Source organism: Chaetodon auriga, chromosome 3 (assembly GCF_051107435.1).
Source record: "Chaetodon auriga isolate fChaAug3 chromosome 3, fChaAug3.hap1, whole genome shotgun sequence".
Taxonomy (NCBI): Eukaryota; Metazoa; Chordata; class Actinopteri; order Chaetodontiformes; family Chaetodontidae; genus Chaetodon; species Chaetodon auriga.
In genome coordinates, this window is record NC_135076.1 from 23202898 (window position 1) to 23223758 (window position 20861).

A 20861-nucleotide genomic window follows, 5' to 3' on the forward strand; every position below is an offset into this window, starting at 1 on the left:
GCTCTCCGTCTCTGTCTTCCTCTCGTCTCTCTGTCTCCTTTTCCGTCCCTTTTCAATTATTCATACCCTGGTTTCGACACATGCCTCCAGTAAGCCTCCAGATATTCTGTCAAGCGACACCACCCCCGGTTTGTCTGGCTGCTCTCTCACTATCCTCCCCCATATTCCTGCGTCTCTATTTCCACGTCCTCTGTCCTCAAACTCGTCAGCAACCTCAGATACACATAGAGACAAACAACAAGAGCCGGTTACATATTTATCCTGCAATCAAACATCCCCATCCAAACTATGTGTTTTTCAATCACCACTGAACCATATTAAAACCTCAATTTCATATCTGTGGCCCCTCTGTCATTTTGTTAACCGCATCAACTTTTACATTCATTTGCCGCCTCCCCTGACAGACTCAAATTAATAACGTTGGCTCAAAGAAAAGCCGGTAGCGTCGCTAGTGTGTTAGCTGCACCCAGCAATTACCACAGCGGCTGGCACCTGTTTATCCCTCCATCCATTCGTCTGCCAGGAGATAAGTGGAGCACTGCTCTCCTCGACTCCCTGGAGACCGCACTAGTGCCCAGGCCTGATTTTGTTATACAGGGAGTGAGCCAGAGAGCGGCGGACACGCACACACACACACACACACACACACACACGAATACAGTCACACAAAGACACACACTGCCACCTGCTTAAGTTGGACCGTTCTGTCATTAAGTCAGTTGGTGATTTTTTTTTTTTTTTCAAGGATGGCAAAGGCATGACCCTCCCTGCTCTGCCTCTGATTGGCTTCTCCTGATATTCTTACACTAACCCTATCCAATCTCGCTCCGCATGCCGAAACCTAACAACAATGGCAATGAATACGAGCCAATCAGAGGCGGAGTAGGATGACTTCGCCATCCTGAGAATAAAAAAAAACTTGGCAGTGTGGACTTTGAGCGGCCTCATCGCGCCGTTTGAGCTGAAGTGAGGCAGGTGGACACCAACAGCCCCTAAGGAACAATGTGTTGTCGCGGCCATATGGTACACAGCGGTAACAATAACATTTTATAAAATCAGCTATTTAGTTTTACGTTCACTTGGATGACACATTTATCTGCTGATGAGGGAAAGTTTATCTGCGCTGAGCTCAAATCCGAGTTTGACGTGTGTCAGTAGGAACTAGAGTATGCACCCCGGGTGAAGCGTGAAGCCTCCGGTGCACGTAAACTGAAAATAAACCAACTTTTCACAGAAGTAGGAGACGTGAAGTTTATGAAATTAACAAGGTTTGTTGTTCATAGATTCTGAATTTTTCCATGAGGAAGAATGAGTTGATTTTTTGCCCAAAATAAAAAACATTACCCATAGTCATTATTATTATTCTGAGTCATTTTATGTGTTTTAAAACACGTCTGGAGGGGATCTTTAATTCTTGAAACAGAAGTTAAACCAAAAAAATGAAAAGTTCACTGGCGTTTCTCAGAGGTTTCTACTGCGTCTCTATTACGATAATTATAATACGACCACCTGTTCTAATGCGTTCCATAGTTGGGTCATGTGATGGCGTCTCCATGACAGCTGAGCAAACTCATCCTCTGATGAAGGTTCAAAGTGAACAAGCTTGCAGGTGGAATTTAATTTAAGACTGATGCAGCCTGAATGACACCGGACATTTTCCACTCTGATCCCTTGAATGTAGTTAAACTGTGACCATGATTTGTACAGAGTGGGACGTTTGGTCGTCTCTGGCGGACAAACTAACATCTTTGGCTGACCTGTACTGCAGTTTTCTTTGCTCTAGCTCTTATCATCTGTATACTTTACTGTATCAAGACAGCAAACACGAGTGAAGCCAATCGGCTCTAAATCTGAAGCTACTGTTTGTTCCTCAGCTGTTAATCTTGCGTTGGCAGGGCTTTATCTTATCGAGTCCAAGGACGCCAGCCACGTGATTGGCTGTGAGTGACAGTGCCCATCTCATGCAATCAAGCTAGCTGTAGTATTGATTGGTCTGCAAGGATTAGTCTGGTAGTTATTGACCACTTTTATGCTTGAATGTCTTCAGACATCTGTAAACTTGATGAGATCAAGGTCAGCGTGCGCCAGCTGCTCGTATCTAGAGTATCACCATGTTGGCTGCTGTGATAGATAACGTCTCCCCGCCTACTGTGGACCTTCTAATAGCTGATGTTCAGAGCTGTACTTTATTGACCCCAGCACTCCTAAAATTCCTCGACTCCTTACCTCAGTGCTGCAGTGCTTAATGAGGCCAGATGCTGGCCCATATTAGGCCCAGAAGTTGTTTGGTTTTTTTTTTTTTTTTTTTTTTTTTTGTGAACAGCTGTACCGGCAAACTGCTCATCTGTTGCTCCACAGCGTAGAGGGAGGAATGTTTTCAGTGTCCGTCATTCATCATACGTCATATTTCAATTACATGGAGAGCCTCAGAGGTTCATTCGGGGATCTGTATTCATGTAGTCATAAATCATATGGATCTTTACGGGTCGAGTCGTTCTGTTTTGTCCAGCTGTCCTGGTATTTTGCTGCTGACACGCTGAGAGAGAAATGATATGGTATCAAATGTTTGACGTACTTTACTTTAAAGGAGAATTAAATTGCGAAGGAGGTTATTTCAATCGTGTTTTCTTTTTTCAATCATACCTTGACTCCTGTACCATTTAACACCATTAACTCAGCGTGGTGTGTCGTCACTGTGCGGCTTTGCATTCGACTGGAGCCTCCTGTTTGGCCAATAATCCTGCAGAGAAACGTTTTCACTCACTGCTCTCAGTGTTGAAACTTTGATGATGATTTCATGTTAAGATTTAATAAAGGCCTGGGATTAGCGTGGCTGTCACAGGACACCTCATTAGTATTAATCAGCCGAACCTTTTCCGTCAGTTTCCAGCAGCTTTATGAGAAATGCTTCAGTCTGACAGCAGCTGTTTGCTTTGTGACTGATGGCACTGATGTCAATCTAGAGGCATGTATCTCCCAACTATTAGAGCCTTTAACAGAGTGCTCTTGATCATGCATTTATACAACAAGATTAAATGGGTCCTCCCGCGATTTTGAATGACACATCTCTTAAAGACAGACACATTAAAAACAAACAAAAAAAAAAAAACGGTGAAACTGAAGCATCAGAGGCTGAGATATCCTGACTTTCACTCCCTGATATGAGTCGAGCTCCAAACCTGACGGATGCTATGAATCTCATAACTCATTAAACCCTCTCTGCTTTCTAAAAGTCTGCCCAAATTGAGATAACTGATTACATCACTTTGACGTAACTCGGGTTTTTTTCTTTTTCAAACTTTGAAGAACCACTGAAGACATTACGCAACTGTTTTCACCGGCTGACTTTTACTCCCTGTGACAAGTAAACTGAGCTTCATGTATAAAACCAGTGGCACGGCCTAAAAAGCGAAAAAGTTATCAAGCCTTTGTTATTGCCTCCTCCTAAAATCAGCTGGATCGGCCGTCCCGTTGATGTCAGATTATCTGTACGGGACTTAAAACTCATTGTCGTTTCCATGCTGTGTGCTGTGTGTGCGACTCTCTTGCTATCCTGTTATTTTCTCCTCTTCCTATATTTTATTTTCTCAGCCCATCACGAGTCAGACAGACAGGCAGTTCTACACGGATATGCAGCGATTCGCTAAACCAACACGAACACCATCTCATTCTGACTCCTCTGGCTGCGTCTCTACCTCCTGCATCTAATTCAGCCTTTAATATCAGCCAGCCCAAAGCGGGGCACCAGCAATGAAGCTGTCACGCTGTTTTATCCGAACAGACTCTTCCGCCCCAAACACTGTCTGCCTGCAAAGCCGCTGTAATCCAACCCCGAAACTTGCCAACTTCCCAGACTCGCAGCAGCATATCACCTCTGTCTTTCTCTCCCCCCCACCCATGTTTTCATTACCTCTCCTTCACACTGCTGTTCTCTGTTTCTGAGCATCCCTCTATCCCCGCATCACTCTTTCTCTTCAGACTCTCTCCAGCCTCCCCCGTCTCCATTCACTCCCCCCCCCCCCCGCTTCCCTCCCCTTCCATGACCTCTTGCCAAGGCCCCAGGGACTCACTCAGTTGTGGGATACCAGCTGCAGATTTAATGATTTTGCCCCCAGGCCCAGATCAGCCAGAGAAATACAGTTACCATTTTTCAACAGAGTGAGAACTCTCACCCCTGCAGCTCCTCTACGAAATATGTGTGAATTTGCCTGTGAGTGTGTGCGTTGTGCACAAGCATTCAGACTTGATTCTGACATTACATCTAAGAGATCGTTTTGGTCACTTTTGCAGACGTTAGAATGGATTTGCGTGCAGTTTTTCTTCCTACCAGCAAGGCGACTTGTGCATCAGTGCTGGCGGCGTTCAAGCTCATCCAGCTGAACATCTTCCTCCCTCTAATCTCCACGTCTTTCTCTTTCTACCTTCCGCCAGGCTCCGTACTCTCCCTCGCTCTTTCAGCTCAGGTTTGACGGCAGAACAGCGGCACGTCCTGCAAACACATTGCAATTAGCATCATGCGCTTCAGTGCGTCCCAAACCGCTCACTGATGAAGTTCAATCAATTCGCTTTAATTATAACTTTCACAGAAACGCCTCTAATCTCTCCAAAAGTTTTGATCTCTCAGGGGTTTGTTCGGTAACAAGCTGCGGCAGGTAGTTTAAAAAGTAGCCGTTTGGAAAGTGTGTTCAAGTGTGTGTGCGTTTGCATAGCATCTGACTCCCCCCTCTCTCCTTTTCTCTCCCCCTTTCTCTCCCTCCAGACATTGACGACTGCCAGTCTAATCCATGCCAGAATGGAGGAACCTGCATCGACGAGATCAACTCCTTTGTGTGTCTTTGTCTGCCCAGCTACGGAGGAGCTACTTGTGAGAAAGGTAACAATGTGGATGAAAAGTAGGTGGGAGGAAGCGGAGAGGGGGAAGGAGGAGGATGGGGGAAGCAGAGTGATGGAGGAAATGATTAAGACTAGTGTGAGGAGATGGTTAAAGTGAAGGCAGTGAAGGAAGAGACAAAGACGGTGGAAAAGCAAGGTGATGTGACAGTGGAGGATGAAGATAAAGAGATAAAGGGGAGGGGGGTTTATGAGGAGGTGGTGAAGGAGAATGAGATGATGCTGGAGGAGCAGCATATGGAGACAGAGGTGGAGAGAAAACAACCAGGTTGAGGAAGATGGAGTTAATGAGGATGTGTAAATGGAAACAGTGGCACAGGGGAGGATGAAGATATGAATGTAGACAAAGAGGTGGTGGAGGAAGAGGAGGAGGGCGAGGGAAGCCCTTTGGAATAATGTATCAGGTTTGTGCAGAACACCTGCGTCCAGCTGGTTTCGTCTCTCATTACGGGAATTCCCTCGTGAGAAGGCGGCCGTGAAGGAGCCTGTTCGCAAACCGCACGTCACATGCAAACAATGCCGGCGTGCCAGAGGAACAGCAGCAGCTGGTGCATCCGTTACAGCCGAGCGTTTGGGTTTTTGACAGCTTAAATGGAAAAACGCCCGGATTTTTTAAAAGGAGTCGATTGGATCAGGACAGTTTTCGCCTGCATTTCATTTCCTCATGCAGCCAAAATGTTTCATGTGTCCTGCTTGTTGAGAAAATTCTTTGAATTAAGACAGTGAAAAGAAAAATTGGGAGTAAGTGCACATCAGCCAATCATGAGCCATATTAGCTGGTTAAACAGTTAAACTACAAACCATTTGTGCTGCAAAAAAGTACAGTCTCACCCAAATTATTCAATTCCTTTTTTCTGATTTTGAGCTTTTTTTTCCCTTTTTGATCAAAAAACTCTCAATTCCCAGATATGTTTTCTTTAAATAGATAGAGGTGTACAATGGGATGGAATAAATGTGTGTGTTTGGAGTTTCCTTTCCAGCGAGCTACGAAATTACTGAATTATGCAAACTCTACATCTCTTAAAACACAAGATTTAAAATAGCACAATTAAAAATGAAAGAATGGAAACAAAGAAAGAGAGCTGGAGAGACTTTTAGGAGACGAGTAAGCGAACGAGGAGGGAGGTTAAGGAACTGCTCTGAATTACCTAAAAGCATGCAAAGGTCTATCGGTCCGGCGTGACCTTTGACCTCTCAGAAGAGTTGTGACTTTGAATATGTGTTTTATTTTTTCTCGCTCTGCTTTTTACTGCCGTGCTCTGGTCTGATCTGGGACTCTGAGGGCAGAGCGATCGATAGAGGGAGGAGGGAGTGAAGAGAGAGAGGCGGCCGACGGAAGCAGGACGTTTTAAATGCCGTAGAAACCAAAGCAGTTTTGGCAACCTCTAACAGAGAAAATTACACGTTCACAACACAAAGAACTCACCACCAAATTATCTTTTCACTTCGTTTCATGTGCGCGGGCTTGTTGGCTGAACCAGAACGGTTTGGCACACCAGCGCCTACTGACACACATCAGCCGCTGACTTAAACTGTCACATCTCTGCTCGAGCCGACTGGCGGAAAAAGCCTTCATCGCCTTTGTTTACATCTCCGCGCTAACATCTGTTGCTAAACTCTCTAACGCAGCCTGCTGGCCCAGACCTCAGCACAAGTTGGTGAGGAGTCACAGGAGGATTAACTGGTGAGGAGGAAAAGGGGAAAATGTGTTTCTGGGACACAGGAAGATGTTCTTTTCCTCGCACTTTTCTTTTATCTCGGCTGGTTTCTTGTGAAATGTCGGGTGGTTCACTTCAGGCCAACACAGATCACTCTGTGGTTGAACTCACAGTCACATGATGTCACTCTGATGTCATCAGCGTGATTGGGTGCAGTTACAGACCGACATCGTGGAGTTTAGAAGATGAGAGCATTTGCCAGGCAGGGAGGGTGTAACAGAAGATGCTATTGAGTTGCATTATGGGTGATTTTGGTGCTGGAGCAGTTTGAGGGACTAAACATCAGGATATCTCGGCCTTTGCTGCCTCACTTTGATCGCTGTGTTTCTTTAAAATCCTCCAACTTTATCAGAGCGCCCGAGTACCTCTTTAATCTTAGCTGCCCTTTTTGATCTTTCACCAAAGCGAGTGTAACTTTACTCGCTGCTTTTTGTAATTTCCCCGTGGTCATGTTTGCCTCTTTAATATTCATGCCCCTCCTGCGGTGCAGATCATACATAAACAAACATTAAAAAGCCACAGAGGCTGCACAGTATATGAGTTGTATGTGGCTGCTGTGCTTTAATTTCAGGCAGGTTAAAGCTCACCTTGAGTGGGCAGCTTGTTTAAATCAAGGCAGGTCATTAAAGCGTGAGTGGCAGAAACACTTGGTCTATCAAGCCTCGCAGGCTCCGGCTTCACCCGCCCTCACTGTAGCATTTCTTTCCTCTTTCCCAAACACACACCTCTCAATTTGACATGCGCCGGGGCTGCGCGTACGTTTCCTCTCCTGCTGCGGTGCTGCCCGAATGGCTGATTGGGAGCAGCAGGTCTGATTGTGTAAATCTGAAGTCTCTGTTTTCCTGTCGCTTTTATCTCTCGCTGCTCAGCTCTCGCAGAAATATAGGATTCAGCTGTGAAAAGTACAATTCGCAACAGGCGTCGCTCTGCCATTTCGGCGTGGTCTCAGTATGATATCCAGAGCGGGGCGGTGCGTCGGGGGGTGGGCGTCTGAACGGCGACATGAGCGGAGGAAATGAACTCTTTGGTTCCGCCGAGGCCTCCGTCCATTTAAATGTCACCCGATTGGTCCCTGCCTGTCCGAAGCGGTTCAGCTCTCTGTCTCATTTGCCGTGTGTTCTTCGGGGTGTGTGTTTGGCCACATTCAGGTGCAGGCGATGTGAGCTAACAGCCACGGATGCTGGGTAGATCCGGTCGGCTGCTGGCTCCCTCTGGCCTGTTACCATGGTAATCCCATCTGAGAGTCAATAATAGCAAGTTGACAGGGCTGAAGGTCCTCCAGCGAAGGCTCTGAGAGAGTGGAGGGGATTGCTTGTTATTCTGGATTTTTTACAATTATATTAAGGTTTTTCTGCTTCTTGTCGCTGATGAGGAGTTTGGTTTAAAGCTGTTTTTTTGTCTTGAACGCTGTTTGAAATTTCTGAGCTTCAGAAAGTGATGATTTTTTCAGCAGTATTCGTGTTATTTTAATGATCAGCTCTGTAAATGCAGCTGTGGCGGACAGCCGAGTCCGTCCTCGCGCAACTGCGTTTTCATCAGTTCTGTGTCGCTAATGAAGTGATATTTGTTGAAAAGAAAAGGCAGTTGTGATTAAAGCAACACAGACATCAGTCACTCTGCTCTCATCCCAGCAGAGACTGACTGTTGAGTCTGTCCTGCTGTTTTTTTGGCTTGCTGCCTAATCAGCGGAGGCAGAAACCAAATCTCTCTCAGCCTGACTGAAGTGAGAAGTGACAGAGGAAGCATTAGCTGGTTTCTTCTCATCAGCTCCTTTCCTCCAGTCTGTCGTTTTATCCATCGTTCGCTCTTTCTAGGGAGAAAAACGACATAATGTGTAAGTGTGGATTTGTGACTTTGCTATTCCGCTACTGTAGACACCTCTGTTTCATGTTGCCTTCCTTTTTTCATTCCTCCCTCTACCTTTCCGCTGTCACTCCCTGCACTTCTTGCATCTTTTTGTGCCTCTCATCTCTGATGCACAGCAGGGGTTTTGTCACACTGTGTGTGTTTGTGTGTCGCTGTGTGAGTGTGTGTGTGTACAGGATGCATCTGCTGTTTTACAGTGACTGTGTGTGTGTGTGTGGATGCTTTCACGTTTCGCAGAGCTGTGAAGTTGGAGATCTTGCAGCTGACACAGACACACATGCACACATTTTTCTATTGTGAAGACTCTCGATGGCATAATGAATTCTTCAGCCTCAAACCTCATAGCCGTCCACACTGCACGCCCAACCTTTTCCTCTGATCTTGACCGTAAAGTCTAACGGCACTTTGGAGACATGAGGTCTCTGCAAAATGTCTTCACTTTTCCAAAAATTCCTCACTGTTCAAGGTCTAAAAGTCACATTTGTCCTCACAAAAGCAGAAGTATGAAAGCTCACACAAACACTCACTTTTCCTATTTGTTCTGTTTCTTTTCTGCTTTGGTGGCACACTGATACACTATTTGTCACACACACACACAAACAAACAAACTCTACCTACCCTTGTACCCTTATAAATATGAAAAGACGTCTTCCCTCTCTTATCCAACAGCAGCTTCACTCATCTCTCCGACTCATAGTTACAAAACAGCCAGTTTAATAAAACAATAATCCAATCCACCGGAAATAAGTCCCCCCCCCTCTCTTGCAGCCTCTCTCTCTGTTTCCTAACAGAACAAATAATCTACAAATTGGAAACAGAAAGCCTGTGTTAAAAGGATTGTGCAGCTAATTAATCCCAAGGTGTCTGGCTGTTGCTTGGTTATCTGTGAGGAATATGTTTGCCTCCACCCTAAACTCACAGACAAGACCAGCATTTCATCCATCTTCTTCTGCCCCTCCTCTGTTCTTTGCCCCGCTCCCCTCGTCAAATCATTCATACGTATTCATTTTCATTTGACGTTTGGTTTTGGGAGAAATCCCTCAGTAGGCTACACAATTGCCACTGGCAAGTATGACTGGCAACTGGTTGAGCAGCGCACAGAGGCTAACGCAGGCGAGCATGCTAATGAGTTTAGCCTGGAAGTGTGTTGCTGGGGTCTGCAGCCTTCAAAAGGCGCACTGAGACCATTATACACCACCACTGTCCATTGAAACCAGTGTAAATCCAGTATAAGTCAGATTGTTCCAGGCAAGAAAACAAAAACTAGACAGTGTTACAAGGAACCTAAAGAAAAGTAGAGCACAACTTCCCCCAAAAAAGAGGACGGCGGGTGAATCTGGGGCACACAGATAGGAAGACTTTTGAGCACGTTGACGCCAACAGCAAACACCAGCGCTGCAGACGATGTCTTGTGGCTTACACACTGAGACTAATGAGGGAGAGAGCAGACTGAGCTGACTAACAGCGCTGGGAAGTGCTTTGGAAAGCACCAGATGCAGTCCTTCTGTCACTCCATCACTGTGCACTTTTTATCACTGTCTCACTCAAACCCATCCCATTTCTTATTCTACCTTCTCTTTCACATATTCGTCTTCTCATGCTCACAGTGAAGGCAATTTACTTCTAATTTAGAGTCGTTAGTGGTGAATGAATTAAAGAAATTGTGAGCATATTGAGTATGCTTTGGATTTAACAGCCCTGTTGGAACAGCTCAGCCCAGGGAACTGCTTTCACAAGCTCATGCATGAGGTCCTGTATATTTCATATAGGGCGTATCTGATCTGATATCTTGCAGGAGAATGGATTTGCCATCCTGTTTCAAACCTGCAAAAACCTTTTTTTACGAACCGTAACCACACAGTTTCCCCAGCCTCATCTCAGTGTTTTAATTGCTTAACTTTAACCATTTCCTAACCGTAGCTAATTTGCCTTAACCACAATTCTTCCCTCATCTTAAAGAGGAGGTGTGCTGATTCAAAGCGTTGCAGTCTTTTTACAGGGGAGTGCTATGAGGCTCCAGAGGGAGCTGTGTGCAGCCTGATAACTGTCCTCAAGTGATGCCGCTTGAGTCAGAGTCAGTTGGGGCCAAAGAGGACATGTTAAAAAATGAAAAAATCTCTGTAGCTCGCTCCTCATGTCTGCTTAAAGCTAGAGGCTCGAGGCTACATTTGCGACTATTAGCATAACAAGCTGAACTGTCAGAGGTCAAGCATTGTGGGTAATGTAGGTGCCAGGTGATGAGTGCAATAAAAGGGATGATATCTGTGTTTTTGTACAGTCTATTGTCGGTCCAACAGTGTACGGTCGGGTGCGATGCGAGATCAGAGGAGCGCTCTTTTAACCTTGTAATCGCCACGTGCAGAAAGAGGAGAAATGGAGTTTTACTGCAGTCGTATTCATGTTCTTTTAATGGTACTCTTGCTTGAAATTCAGCTGAAGCTTTCTGCTGATCAGGGTACAGACCAGGTTCTGACTGTCACAGGTGTCAGCTCCTTTGCCCCTGTCATGCCGTTGGCCGGCGGTGCCCATTCCTGAAACCCCATTGGTCACTTTAAGTTTATGTCCTCTTTACGCTGTTTTTAACCCACAGCACACTGAGCACTTTGGCTGAACTTGTGATCCAAAAGCTGCAGTTTGCTGTTTAATATTAGTCCCTCGTCCTTTGCTTGTTGGTTATTTTCTTTTCTCCGTTCTTGTTGTCGGAGTGGGTGGTTTTGTGACTCAGCACCGGCTTTCAGAGTTGACCCCCAGAGGCTGAGAAAGAATGCGTCTGAGTTCGCCAACTTTTGCTTCGACACTTACCCGCTCAGCTGCCACTGTCTACGCTGGCGACTCAGCAGAAAGCTCAGCTCAAAATTAATTTTTGTGCATCCTCGGGGTCTTTAGAGGGTATTAATGCTAATGAAGATTCATGCATTCTAATAACGCGTCGAGAGGGACACCTGCCAAAACTGAGAAAAGAGGAGCCTGAGCTTCAAGGCTCGCGTTGCCCACAGTGGCCTCCTGAAGAGGGACTCAGGTGCACAAACACACTCACAGGCAGGTACACACATAAAATATCCCTGAAGTTTTGCCGAAGCCTGGCAGAGGCTATTCAAATGGAATGACAGCAAGGCAGCATCTCACTCCATATGCTGTTGTGTTCAACACTTGCCAATTCTCTCCCTTAAAAGGAAATCAGGAGAGATGAGGGAGTAACTTATTTTCATCCAAGGTGCTTAATTAGACAATGTTACCGAAGCAACAGTGATTCTCTTCTCCCGAGCAAATGGGGGGGGGGGGGGGGGGATGGTGAATTAAAGAGAGAGAAAGGAAGCATCAGAGGAGGCGTTACAATAGATGAAAAGAGAGAGAGAGATGGAGGGAGAGCGTTCCTCCACCGTGCATTAATGTTTCATGAGCATTTGTGATGGAGAGGTGCTAAACAGCACTTGGAGCTGTGCGAGAGGTGTAGCATGCTCCTGTGCTTCCTCTTTCTAATATTCCCCAAGAAAACTATTATCCAAGCCATGATGCCAGGCTTGTGGTATCGCACGGCCATTTGTCTTCCATTTACTGTCATCCCGCGGTCATTTCCACCACAGTAATGCACAGCAGCCCTTTCAGGAAGTCAGGAACTTGCATTTCAGCCACAGGAAAATTGCTCCAGTTTTGGTTCCTGCTCCTATCGTATTACTTTCCGTTGACTCCGACACTCAACATTCAGACCTGTAACAAATGGTGGCTGCATGCCGTGAGTATCAATAGGACGTCTGAAAAGAAAGCTGACCTCCCGATCTAGAAAGAAGCACAGAGAAATAGAAAAATGTTCTTTATTCACTTAGTATTTTAATGGGATCATCCATGAAAGTCTCTTCTTTCCAGCATCCGTCACAGTGTCACATCAGTGATACAGTGATAAGCTCGATGACTCTGTACAGTTGTCTTGTCATTGCCTTTTCATTCTTTATTGGTCTAACTTGCTCGCAGTTTGTCAGACTTTTGTGTGAAAGTTCAAATGTTGTCCAGAGTTTAATTCTCAGTGTCCTGGGCAAGCTGAAGAATATCATCGGTTTGTGTTATATCGCTGTTATTGCTTGGCACGGCTCCAAAGCCTGCACACCCACGCGGCACATATTCTTTATTTAAAATGTGTAGAAACAGGAAACGAGACATTATGCTATATCAAGCAGCCACTCTGCTTGTTAACATTAGCTTAACTCCAGTGACTGACCTCGTGCAGCACTCCAGAGAAGTCCTGTCCTCGACTGAAGCCGCGTGTAGGCAAAGTTAGCGCCGGCTGACTGGCAGCTGAGAGCACACATGTAAATAACACAACTTCTGAGTGTTACTGACTTCTCCTCTTATGGTGGAGGCTAACAACCTCCCACACCTCCCGCCCTTGTGCGAGACTAATGCATCCTGCAGCGGTTTGTCCTCAGAGCGCAGAGAGAAGAAACTGATCTCACTCGTGTTCACTTATGTGTGAGCTTTACATTAGCTGCACGCTGACAGACCATTACCTGCCCACACTTTCTACAATAACTCGAGCAAAGATGCAGACAATGGATCCACGCAAATGCTTCAGTTGCGTGTGCTGTCTTGACTTTATACTAATTACGCACCCCATTTGAATAAACTGGACCAACTTTTTTGCCTGTTTACCATAAGGGCCCGCGCTGCCCTCGCTTTTACCTCTTCCATCAGCATCGATCTGCAAATACACGTCTATGGGCTAATTATGCAGAGTGAGCCTTCAGACTGGCATCAGTCATTCATGTTGCGCTCTGAAGCTGTTTTACTGTAAAATCCATTACTCCTAATTGTGGGAATCACACTATTAGGATGTTCCATTAATCAACACTGCGCTCATAATAGCCGTTAATAATTCTGCAGCCGCTCTCGCAGTCTCCTCACATTCTCACCTTTTGTCGCTGGCAATCAGCAGATTCTCCCTCATCTCCCTCGCTCTCTGTCCCTCTATGTCTCTCTCTCTCTCACTTACTCCCTCTCTCTCTGGACCGCTGTCATCTGCCCTCTTGCAAATGGCACACTGAGCTGTCAGCCTTCAAAGAGTCACACGGGGAGGAGGCAAAATGGCAGCGCGCACACACGTGCAAACACACGCCGCTTCATCATTCAGGGGATCTAAAAAAGGCGAGCGGTAGAAATATCACTTGGTGATGTGGATAAACGACCCAATCAGTCAGCTGGAAGTGTATGGCCTTTTATTTCCTAACTGCCGCTCACTAAAGTCTGTGGGAATATTAATCGCTGAAACATACCCCCCACCTCTCTGCTCGGCTGACAGAGGGAAAACGGGAAAAAGAAGACGGCTTGAATAATGTCTAAATATTTGAAGAGGTTGATGTGATGTCGGGCTTTGAGCCTCACTGTCAGCGAGTGGGAGAAGAAATCAGCAGAGACTAGGTTGAAGATCTGAGGGGGAGAACGCACGCCTGTTTATTTTTTTATCTCTGCTTTTCTTTCTCTCTCTCCATCTCGCTCTCTGTTTCTATGACTGTTTCACTTTCTCATTCTGTCTCTTTCCCTTTTCTGTCCTCCCACTCTTGATCTTACCGTGTTTGATGCATTTAGTTTGTCTGCCTTTGCTTTTTTGTCTTCCTCGGACGCCGAATTGCTTTATATATGTATGCAAATCTCCGAGTAAAAGTCACAATCAGTCTGCGGTTCGCAGTTCCAGCACAAGTCACCCATTATGATGATAATAATGAACTTTTCATTAAAGAATGGCAGCTCAAAGTGCTTTACAACAAAGAGATCACATGCACCAAGTGTTTCACATAAACAAATAGATAAATGAACTTAAAGCAGGGACAGGAAATTAATGGGAGAATCCAGCAAATCACGAGTCGGGTCATATGAAATTCTTAGGACCCGATGTTAGCTTTCGAGCTAATGATTTACCAGCCGATGAGGTACCTTCTGTGTGAGTGTTGTAGTGATGGACATTGTGGTGGTCGTCTCACAGCGGCCGCGCACACTGCTGTTCTCTTTTAACACCATCATCAACAGCATAATCCATGAATCCAAATTTTATTTTTCTGGGACGAGCCCCCTCCAGGAGAGCTGCCTCATGCAGTGGCCTCTGCTGGTCTTCTGCATCCTGCAAGGTTGCCAGGTTTCATGCATTGTGCCAGAAATCACTGAATCATGTTGCAGTGATTTGCTCATGTTTGAGGACTTCACACTTCCTGTGCAAGTCTCACCTCTCCTCCCAAATTTCCAAGTCACGTGACTTGAGTCCCCCACCTGTGCCTTATACTGCCACTCTGGACCCCACAGCAGTCGGTGTGTGACTCACTGAAGGTGTGGATGTTTAATTTACGGATGAGTGTGTTTTTTCTGTCTGTGTGACACCTTTCCTGTCCCTGTTCCTGTAGATAACAACCCGCTGTCCACCTTCATGAGCCAAACTGGACCCTCTCCCACTGCTAATACAATGGTACCAGCTGCCATGGGCGCAAATATTCCGAGCAGGTAGCTTCCAGGTCTGATGACAGAGTGAAAGAGTCAGCAGAGGAGAATATTACAGCAGCAGCGACTGTGGATTTTGGTCCCATAAGAGTAGATATGAAAGTAGTAACACTGTTCTACCTAATGCTAATCTACTGCTCTTTGTTCAGAGGCATATTGTCGGTGTTACGTGGAGGAGCATGGCTGCAGAATGCTGATTCTAAAGCCTCCTGTGAAACTGTGAAAACGTCCAACATAAGATAAACGCTTCCATAATTGTCAAACCTGGTCATTTAACATTAGTAGGAACTCTGAAACAGGCTCCTGAAATGTATTTCTGCATACTGGAACAAACAGGGAAGCAGCCAGCCCTGGTCACCGCTCCTTCAGCGTGCTAAAAAACACTAACGTGCATAAGGCTAAAGCTAACTGACAGCTCAAAACAAATATTGTATATGCGATATTTCTTTTTTTCTGAGTTCAACTGCCATCCTATAACTATTATGTTTCTATATTGTCACAATATACATAATCGTTAATGCAAAATTAATTAGTTTGGACAAAGGTGACCTTATTAATAAAGCAGAAATCATAACGTGGATAGAACAAAGCACAGCAAAAGACAGTATAACACTGATATATAGACAGTCATACTGCATGTTATCAACTTAACTGTTACCTGAAAGAGGAAAAGTTTATGTACATTTCTGAAGACTCCATTTTTTTTAAGGATCATCAGCAATTTAAATGGAGCTTTTGTCTCCCCCCTCTGGCAGTGAGTGTAATTACACGCTGTCGATGTCTTCGCCGTTAAAGCCTGTTCTGTCGCTTCCATTTCTTCCCCCTTCAGCTCTGGCAAACCAATCACGCTGCCAAATACAGAGAGATTTAACTGGTGGTGTTAATCAGCCCTGTGTGAACTCGTTTAACGAGGGCTTGAACAGAACGGGCGTTCATTTATATGAAAAAGTTATTTTCAGGGTAACAAGATTTTCCTACATCGTCAGCTGGGCTCACGTGTAAAAGGGTTTTCACTTGTCGCCACACAATAGAAAAAAATCATCTTTACTCTACTTTACTTATATGTACGCAGTTCTTTCTATCAAGTGATTGCCAACGCATGATGGACAGACACTGTGCTCATATTCAGAAGCAGGAGATCAGCGCTCCCACTGCACATTGTGAAAGGAAATCTATTACGAAATGAGAAGGGCAGTTCAAATGGGAAGTTAAACCCAGGCTCGTCTTGCTGTTAAGGTAACAGAGCTAACCGCTGAGCCACCGAGCCACCCAGAGGAGGCTGAAAATGTGAAAGTGGCTAATTGGGTTTCATGTCATCAGCGTGTTTCGAGGTCATCAGATTAAATCCCCAGACGATCAGGAGAAAGTTGAGCAGGCAAAGTAATGAAGCAATTGTCCACATTAGCATTTACAATAACCGTCAGAGCAACTCACATCACTGCTCTGAAGACAAGATCGAGTTAGAACAGATGTCCAGTGTCCCCACCGACTGTCTGACCTGAAGTTCTAAAGACAGAACAGACAGACATGAGCGCTCACATCTTTTGCTGTGTTTTGATCAGTCATCTATCATCACGTGCTTGTTACATTAGGGACCCAGCATGCATTAGCTAAAAGTAGTACTCAAGTAGTTCTATTAAAGCAAAACACTGAGGTGATGATTCATTGCTGTAGTTTGAGTGTGTGACAGATCTCGGTCTGATAATGTCTGTGGGTGCTCTGTGTAGTATTCAGTTTGCTCGGCTGAATGACAGGAATGAATTTTAATGTCAGTTTTGTCATATCTTTTACGTGATTGACATGGATTTATGTTCTCAAAATGTCCGTGGTGTGATAAAAACCTCATTTCATATGTAAAGAAATGCTAAAAATGATCTGTGAACATTAGTTGATCCAGTTTTTCCGCATTTGTAAATATAAAATATAGTTAAATTAGCCAGAGTGTGAGTATGTGATCACACAACAAGGAAAAAAGACAGCAAATCCAATCGGGTGGCAGCTTTTGGTACCTGACAGATACATTCAGTCGATACCAAAAATCTTGAGGTTCCTTATTCAGCCCTGCCTGTGACTCACAGTCAGCGTGGGGATTGGCTGCTTCTTTACTGTGTGTAGGACTCCATTTCCACCAGACCTGCAGTGCTTTGCGGGACTAAATGGCTGCATGTCAAACAGGAAAGTGGACGAAAGATGAATTTCAAATGCTGCTGAATTGCACCAGAGCATCGAAGAGTGATAAAACCGGACAGACACCTGCCTCCATAAATTTCCCAGATATATGCAAACATTACTCTGTTCATCCTTCATTTCTTTCGATCTGCAGCCAACATGCGCGTGTGAATGCTGCAGTGGGTACGCATCCATCTGCATCTGGTGTTTGACCTGTCAGAGCTTTATGTTTACTGTATGAGACACGACAAAGACATTACCCTCAGTAACATGCTATACTGCGTGTTGGACAGACTGTGGGGTTTTCTCACACGTCCCTCATCATCATCACTCACTGTCAGTGTGTTTGTCACTCACACTTACTGCACTGGAGGCATTCATGTGCCGCCTCTGAGCTAGCTGATGCACTGAGCTGCAGGACAGAAAATACAGGAATATGTGTTGATTCAAAGCAGATTTGAGGAAGTTTCGCCAAACCTCACAGTGAGAGACCAAATGTAGCTCCTCTTGAGGAGCCAGTGTTGCTTTGACCCTGTGCACTGCGTTCTGTGAAACGGTGTCACTGCACTTCACAGCATTGTGCCTCAACAAGATCGTGAATGGAGGAGAGCTTAACAGTCTGAAAAGCACTTACACTCTCATCGAGTATGAAGGTTTTTAGGCCCCTATTTCATATTACAGTATAGAAGGACTTTCATAATGGACTCCCCTCCTCTCTTCCTTTTCTTTCCGCGGCCAAAACTGCATCTCTCTGCATACTAAACAGAGCCCCATACGGCCCAATTTGCACCGCCCAATTTGCTGGTGTCGCTTCAGATTTGTTGGAGGAAAAGCTGAGGCCTTTTCCCTGATCCCTACACTGCAGGGAGGGAGGGGCACAAGAGGGGGGTGAGCAGGAGGGGAAACTCGAGGTGGCTTAGCTTGACAGATCGAGCCTGAGCCATACATGCATTTCCACATCTTCAGATACAAACGCACATCTGCGCACACAAGCATGCATCACGTTTGACATGTATAGCTCACAGTCACACAGCTAACCCCCAGTCAGATGAGGGGCGATAGATGAGAGAGATGAAGGGAGAGGAGGAGGAAGGGATGGAGGGATGTGTGGAGGGAGAGTCGGTGTGCTGACAGGACTGTGACAGGGCTTAATTACCAAGCGAGCGCTGTGCACTGGAAGCAATTTCTAAGGATTGTTGTCATTTGAATAGATTAAAACGCCCTCTCGCTGGACTAAGCCATCTCACCGCCGGCTTGCCTCTGCTGTGGATTAAAAGTCCAAGTCAAATCAAAGAGAGGAAGAGACAGTGAGAGGATGGAGACAGAGAGGAGTGTCACAAAGGGCACTTAAGGCAAGATAGGATCAACAAAATAAAGGAAGGAGAGGGACGTGGGGGGGGGCAATATGTGGATCCTGTGTGCTGCAAGATGGGAGGAATTTGCTGTGTGAGGATACAAAAAGTCCTAAATCCTCCTACTCGTTTCCGTTATCATCCGTTTGCATCTGTCGGCTGTGGGTGATTACGAAAAACACATTTCTCTTCCCATATGGATTTTCAATTGACTAATCACTGCCTTTTTAAATTACCTCCCCCTTCTTCTTCCCAATCCGCCTCTACACACCTGCAGACACCGAGGGCTGCGAGCACACATGGAGGAAGTTCCACGGCCACTGCTACAGGTACTTCAGCCGGAGACACACTTGGGAGGATGCCGAGAAGGACTGCAGGGAGCACAGCGGCCACCTGGCGAGCATCCACAGCCTGGCCGAGCAGAACTTCATCAGAGGTGGGCGGAGGTTGAGGAGAAAGAGAGGACAGACTTGGCACAGACAGTGTAGCCTGAAATGTTTCTTGGTGTTTTTTATCTGAACTGACTACACAGCAGGATGTCTTAAATTAGGCAGGTTTGGACATGTAGTGTTTTGTTCATAAAAGCCCTGTTTGTTTTCTGCAGTGTTGGGTAAGTGCTAGTTGGAGCGCCTCCACGGCTCAATGGGCATAAAAATCTCCCTGCTGAATCTTCAGTAAACAGCCGTAGGAGCAGCTTTGTAGCTGCTCTAACAGCTGGTGGTTCTTTAAGCTAAATGCTAATGCTAGCAGGGCAACATGCTCACAATGCTATAACATTAGTGTTTTGAGGGTAAGATGTTTACCATGTTCACCATCTTAGTTTAGCATTTGATTGGCTGATGGAAATGTCATTAGTTTTTCAGACATTGGACAAACTACATTTTGACCTCATCCTGAGGAAAACATGAACGTCTGCGCCAAATTTCATAGCAATATATGTTGTTGAGATAGTCCAGTCAGCAGTGAACACTGTTGTCCAGGGAGCCATGATGCTAGCATGGCTAAAAACAGATTAGCAAGACAGATATAAAATCCCTGGTTCTTTGATTAAAATGTCTGTGCACATAGTTGTAAAAATACAAGGGGAGAAGTCAGCTATGACACTTTTGGTAAAAAATATCCAGTCTTGGAGCTTCCTGCTTAGCCAAAGGCTAGCTGGGTGAGCTGAAGCTAATGATTTCTCATTGTAAGAACCTGATGATGCATTCTGGGCTTCAAATCACTTCAATTTCAGATTCAGGGTCAATGTTTGTTTCCCATTGCAATGACAAATGCATGAATTTGCTACACTTTCATCTCTGATTAGCTTTTTCTCATTAGCACCAGCAGCTGAGGCTCATGGGTACTGTGGCATTTAGAGCCGTCCGCCTCACCAAACTGACAAAAACAAAACGGGATTTCTCAGGAACAAAGGTGAAATAATTAGAACTGATCAGCAACCTACAGAATCGTAAAATTATCCAGGAGACTCGCGTCCTTTGTGACTGTGTCGAGGATATAAGAGGAGGCTTTCAAATGGAAATTGCAAGTGAAATATTTATGGCATCAGCAGCTCTTCCTACTTCTCAGCTCTATAACTCAAGAAATACCTGGTGACTGTCACAGTCACCAATCACATTTAAACAGGTCACCAATCAATTTAAATAACAATTACTTAGCCTTTATAGGCTAACCAGCTATCACTCTGCCATCCTGCTACGCGCTGATTTTCCTGGCTGTTGATTGATATCTACTCTTCTACCTTATTATTACCATTCTTGGCAGTGGCAGCTCTTGCGTTATGTGCATTCCATAACTCGGTGATAAATGTCTGTCTGGTTCGGCTCTGAACGGCCCTTGAAGGGGTTTATTGCATTCCCCGTTGAAAAACACCCTCAGGAGTTGTGTCTGTTCAGCCAAATAAATGTGTATCACCATTTGTTGCAATGAAATGGTGGTATATGTAGGCTCTGACATAAGTGTCCGTGACAGAGCATTTAATATACCATCATATTCTTTCTAAGGATGTGATTTGTCTTGAAACAGGTGAAAAAACCCTGCAGCGGGTGAGGTAACTCCATTTGTTTCCACTTAAGGAAAATGCAAGTGTCAATATGTTGAAACTGGATTAAATAAAACCAGTGTCAAGACAAAAATGGCACTTGATTTAATTTAGATTCTCTTTGATTTGTGTGCAAAAGATGTGAAATTGTCACATGATATGTGGCCTCATTTTTCTGCCGTTGCATTCAAAAATATACATTTTTAAGACACTTCTTAGAGTCCATGTTTGTCATGTGTAGCAAAGCCCACCCATCTGGTATTTTAAGCATTTTGTCCTGAATTATTTGCAAGTACTGTTTGCTACACTTAATTTTTACTGCATATTGTCTCAGACAGCACACAGTCT

The 20861-nt window shown here is 45.1% G+C and overlaps 1 protein-coding gene across 1 annotated transcript in view; it reads left to right on the forward strand.

Annotated features, from left to right (window-relative positions):
- Window positions 1–20861, forward strand: part of ncanb (neurocan b) — a 135270-nt gene that overhangs the window by 97458 nt on the left and 16951 nt on the right. The window contains exons 11-12 of the mRNA XM_076726223.1: window positions 4760–4873; window positions 18750–18908. Of these exons, the coding sequence (XP_076582338.1) occupies window positions 4760–4873; window positions 18750–18908 (273 nt within the window). The remainder of the gene's footprint in view (window positions 1–4759; window positions 4874–18749; window positions 18909–20861) is intronic.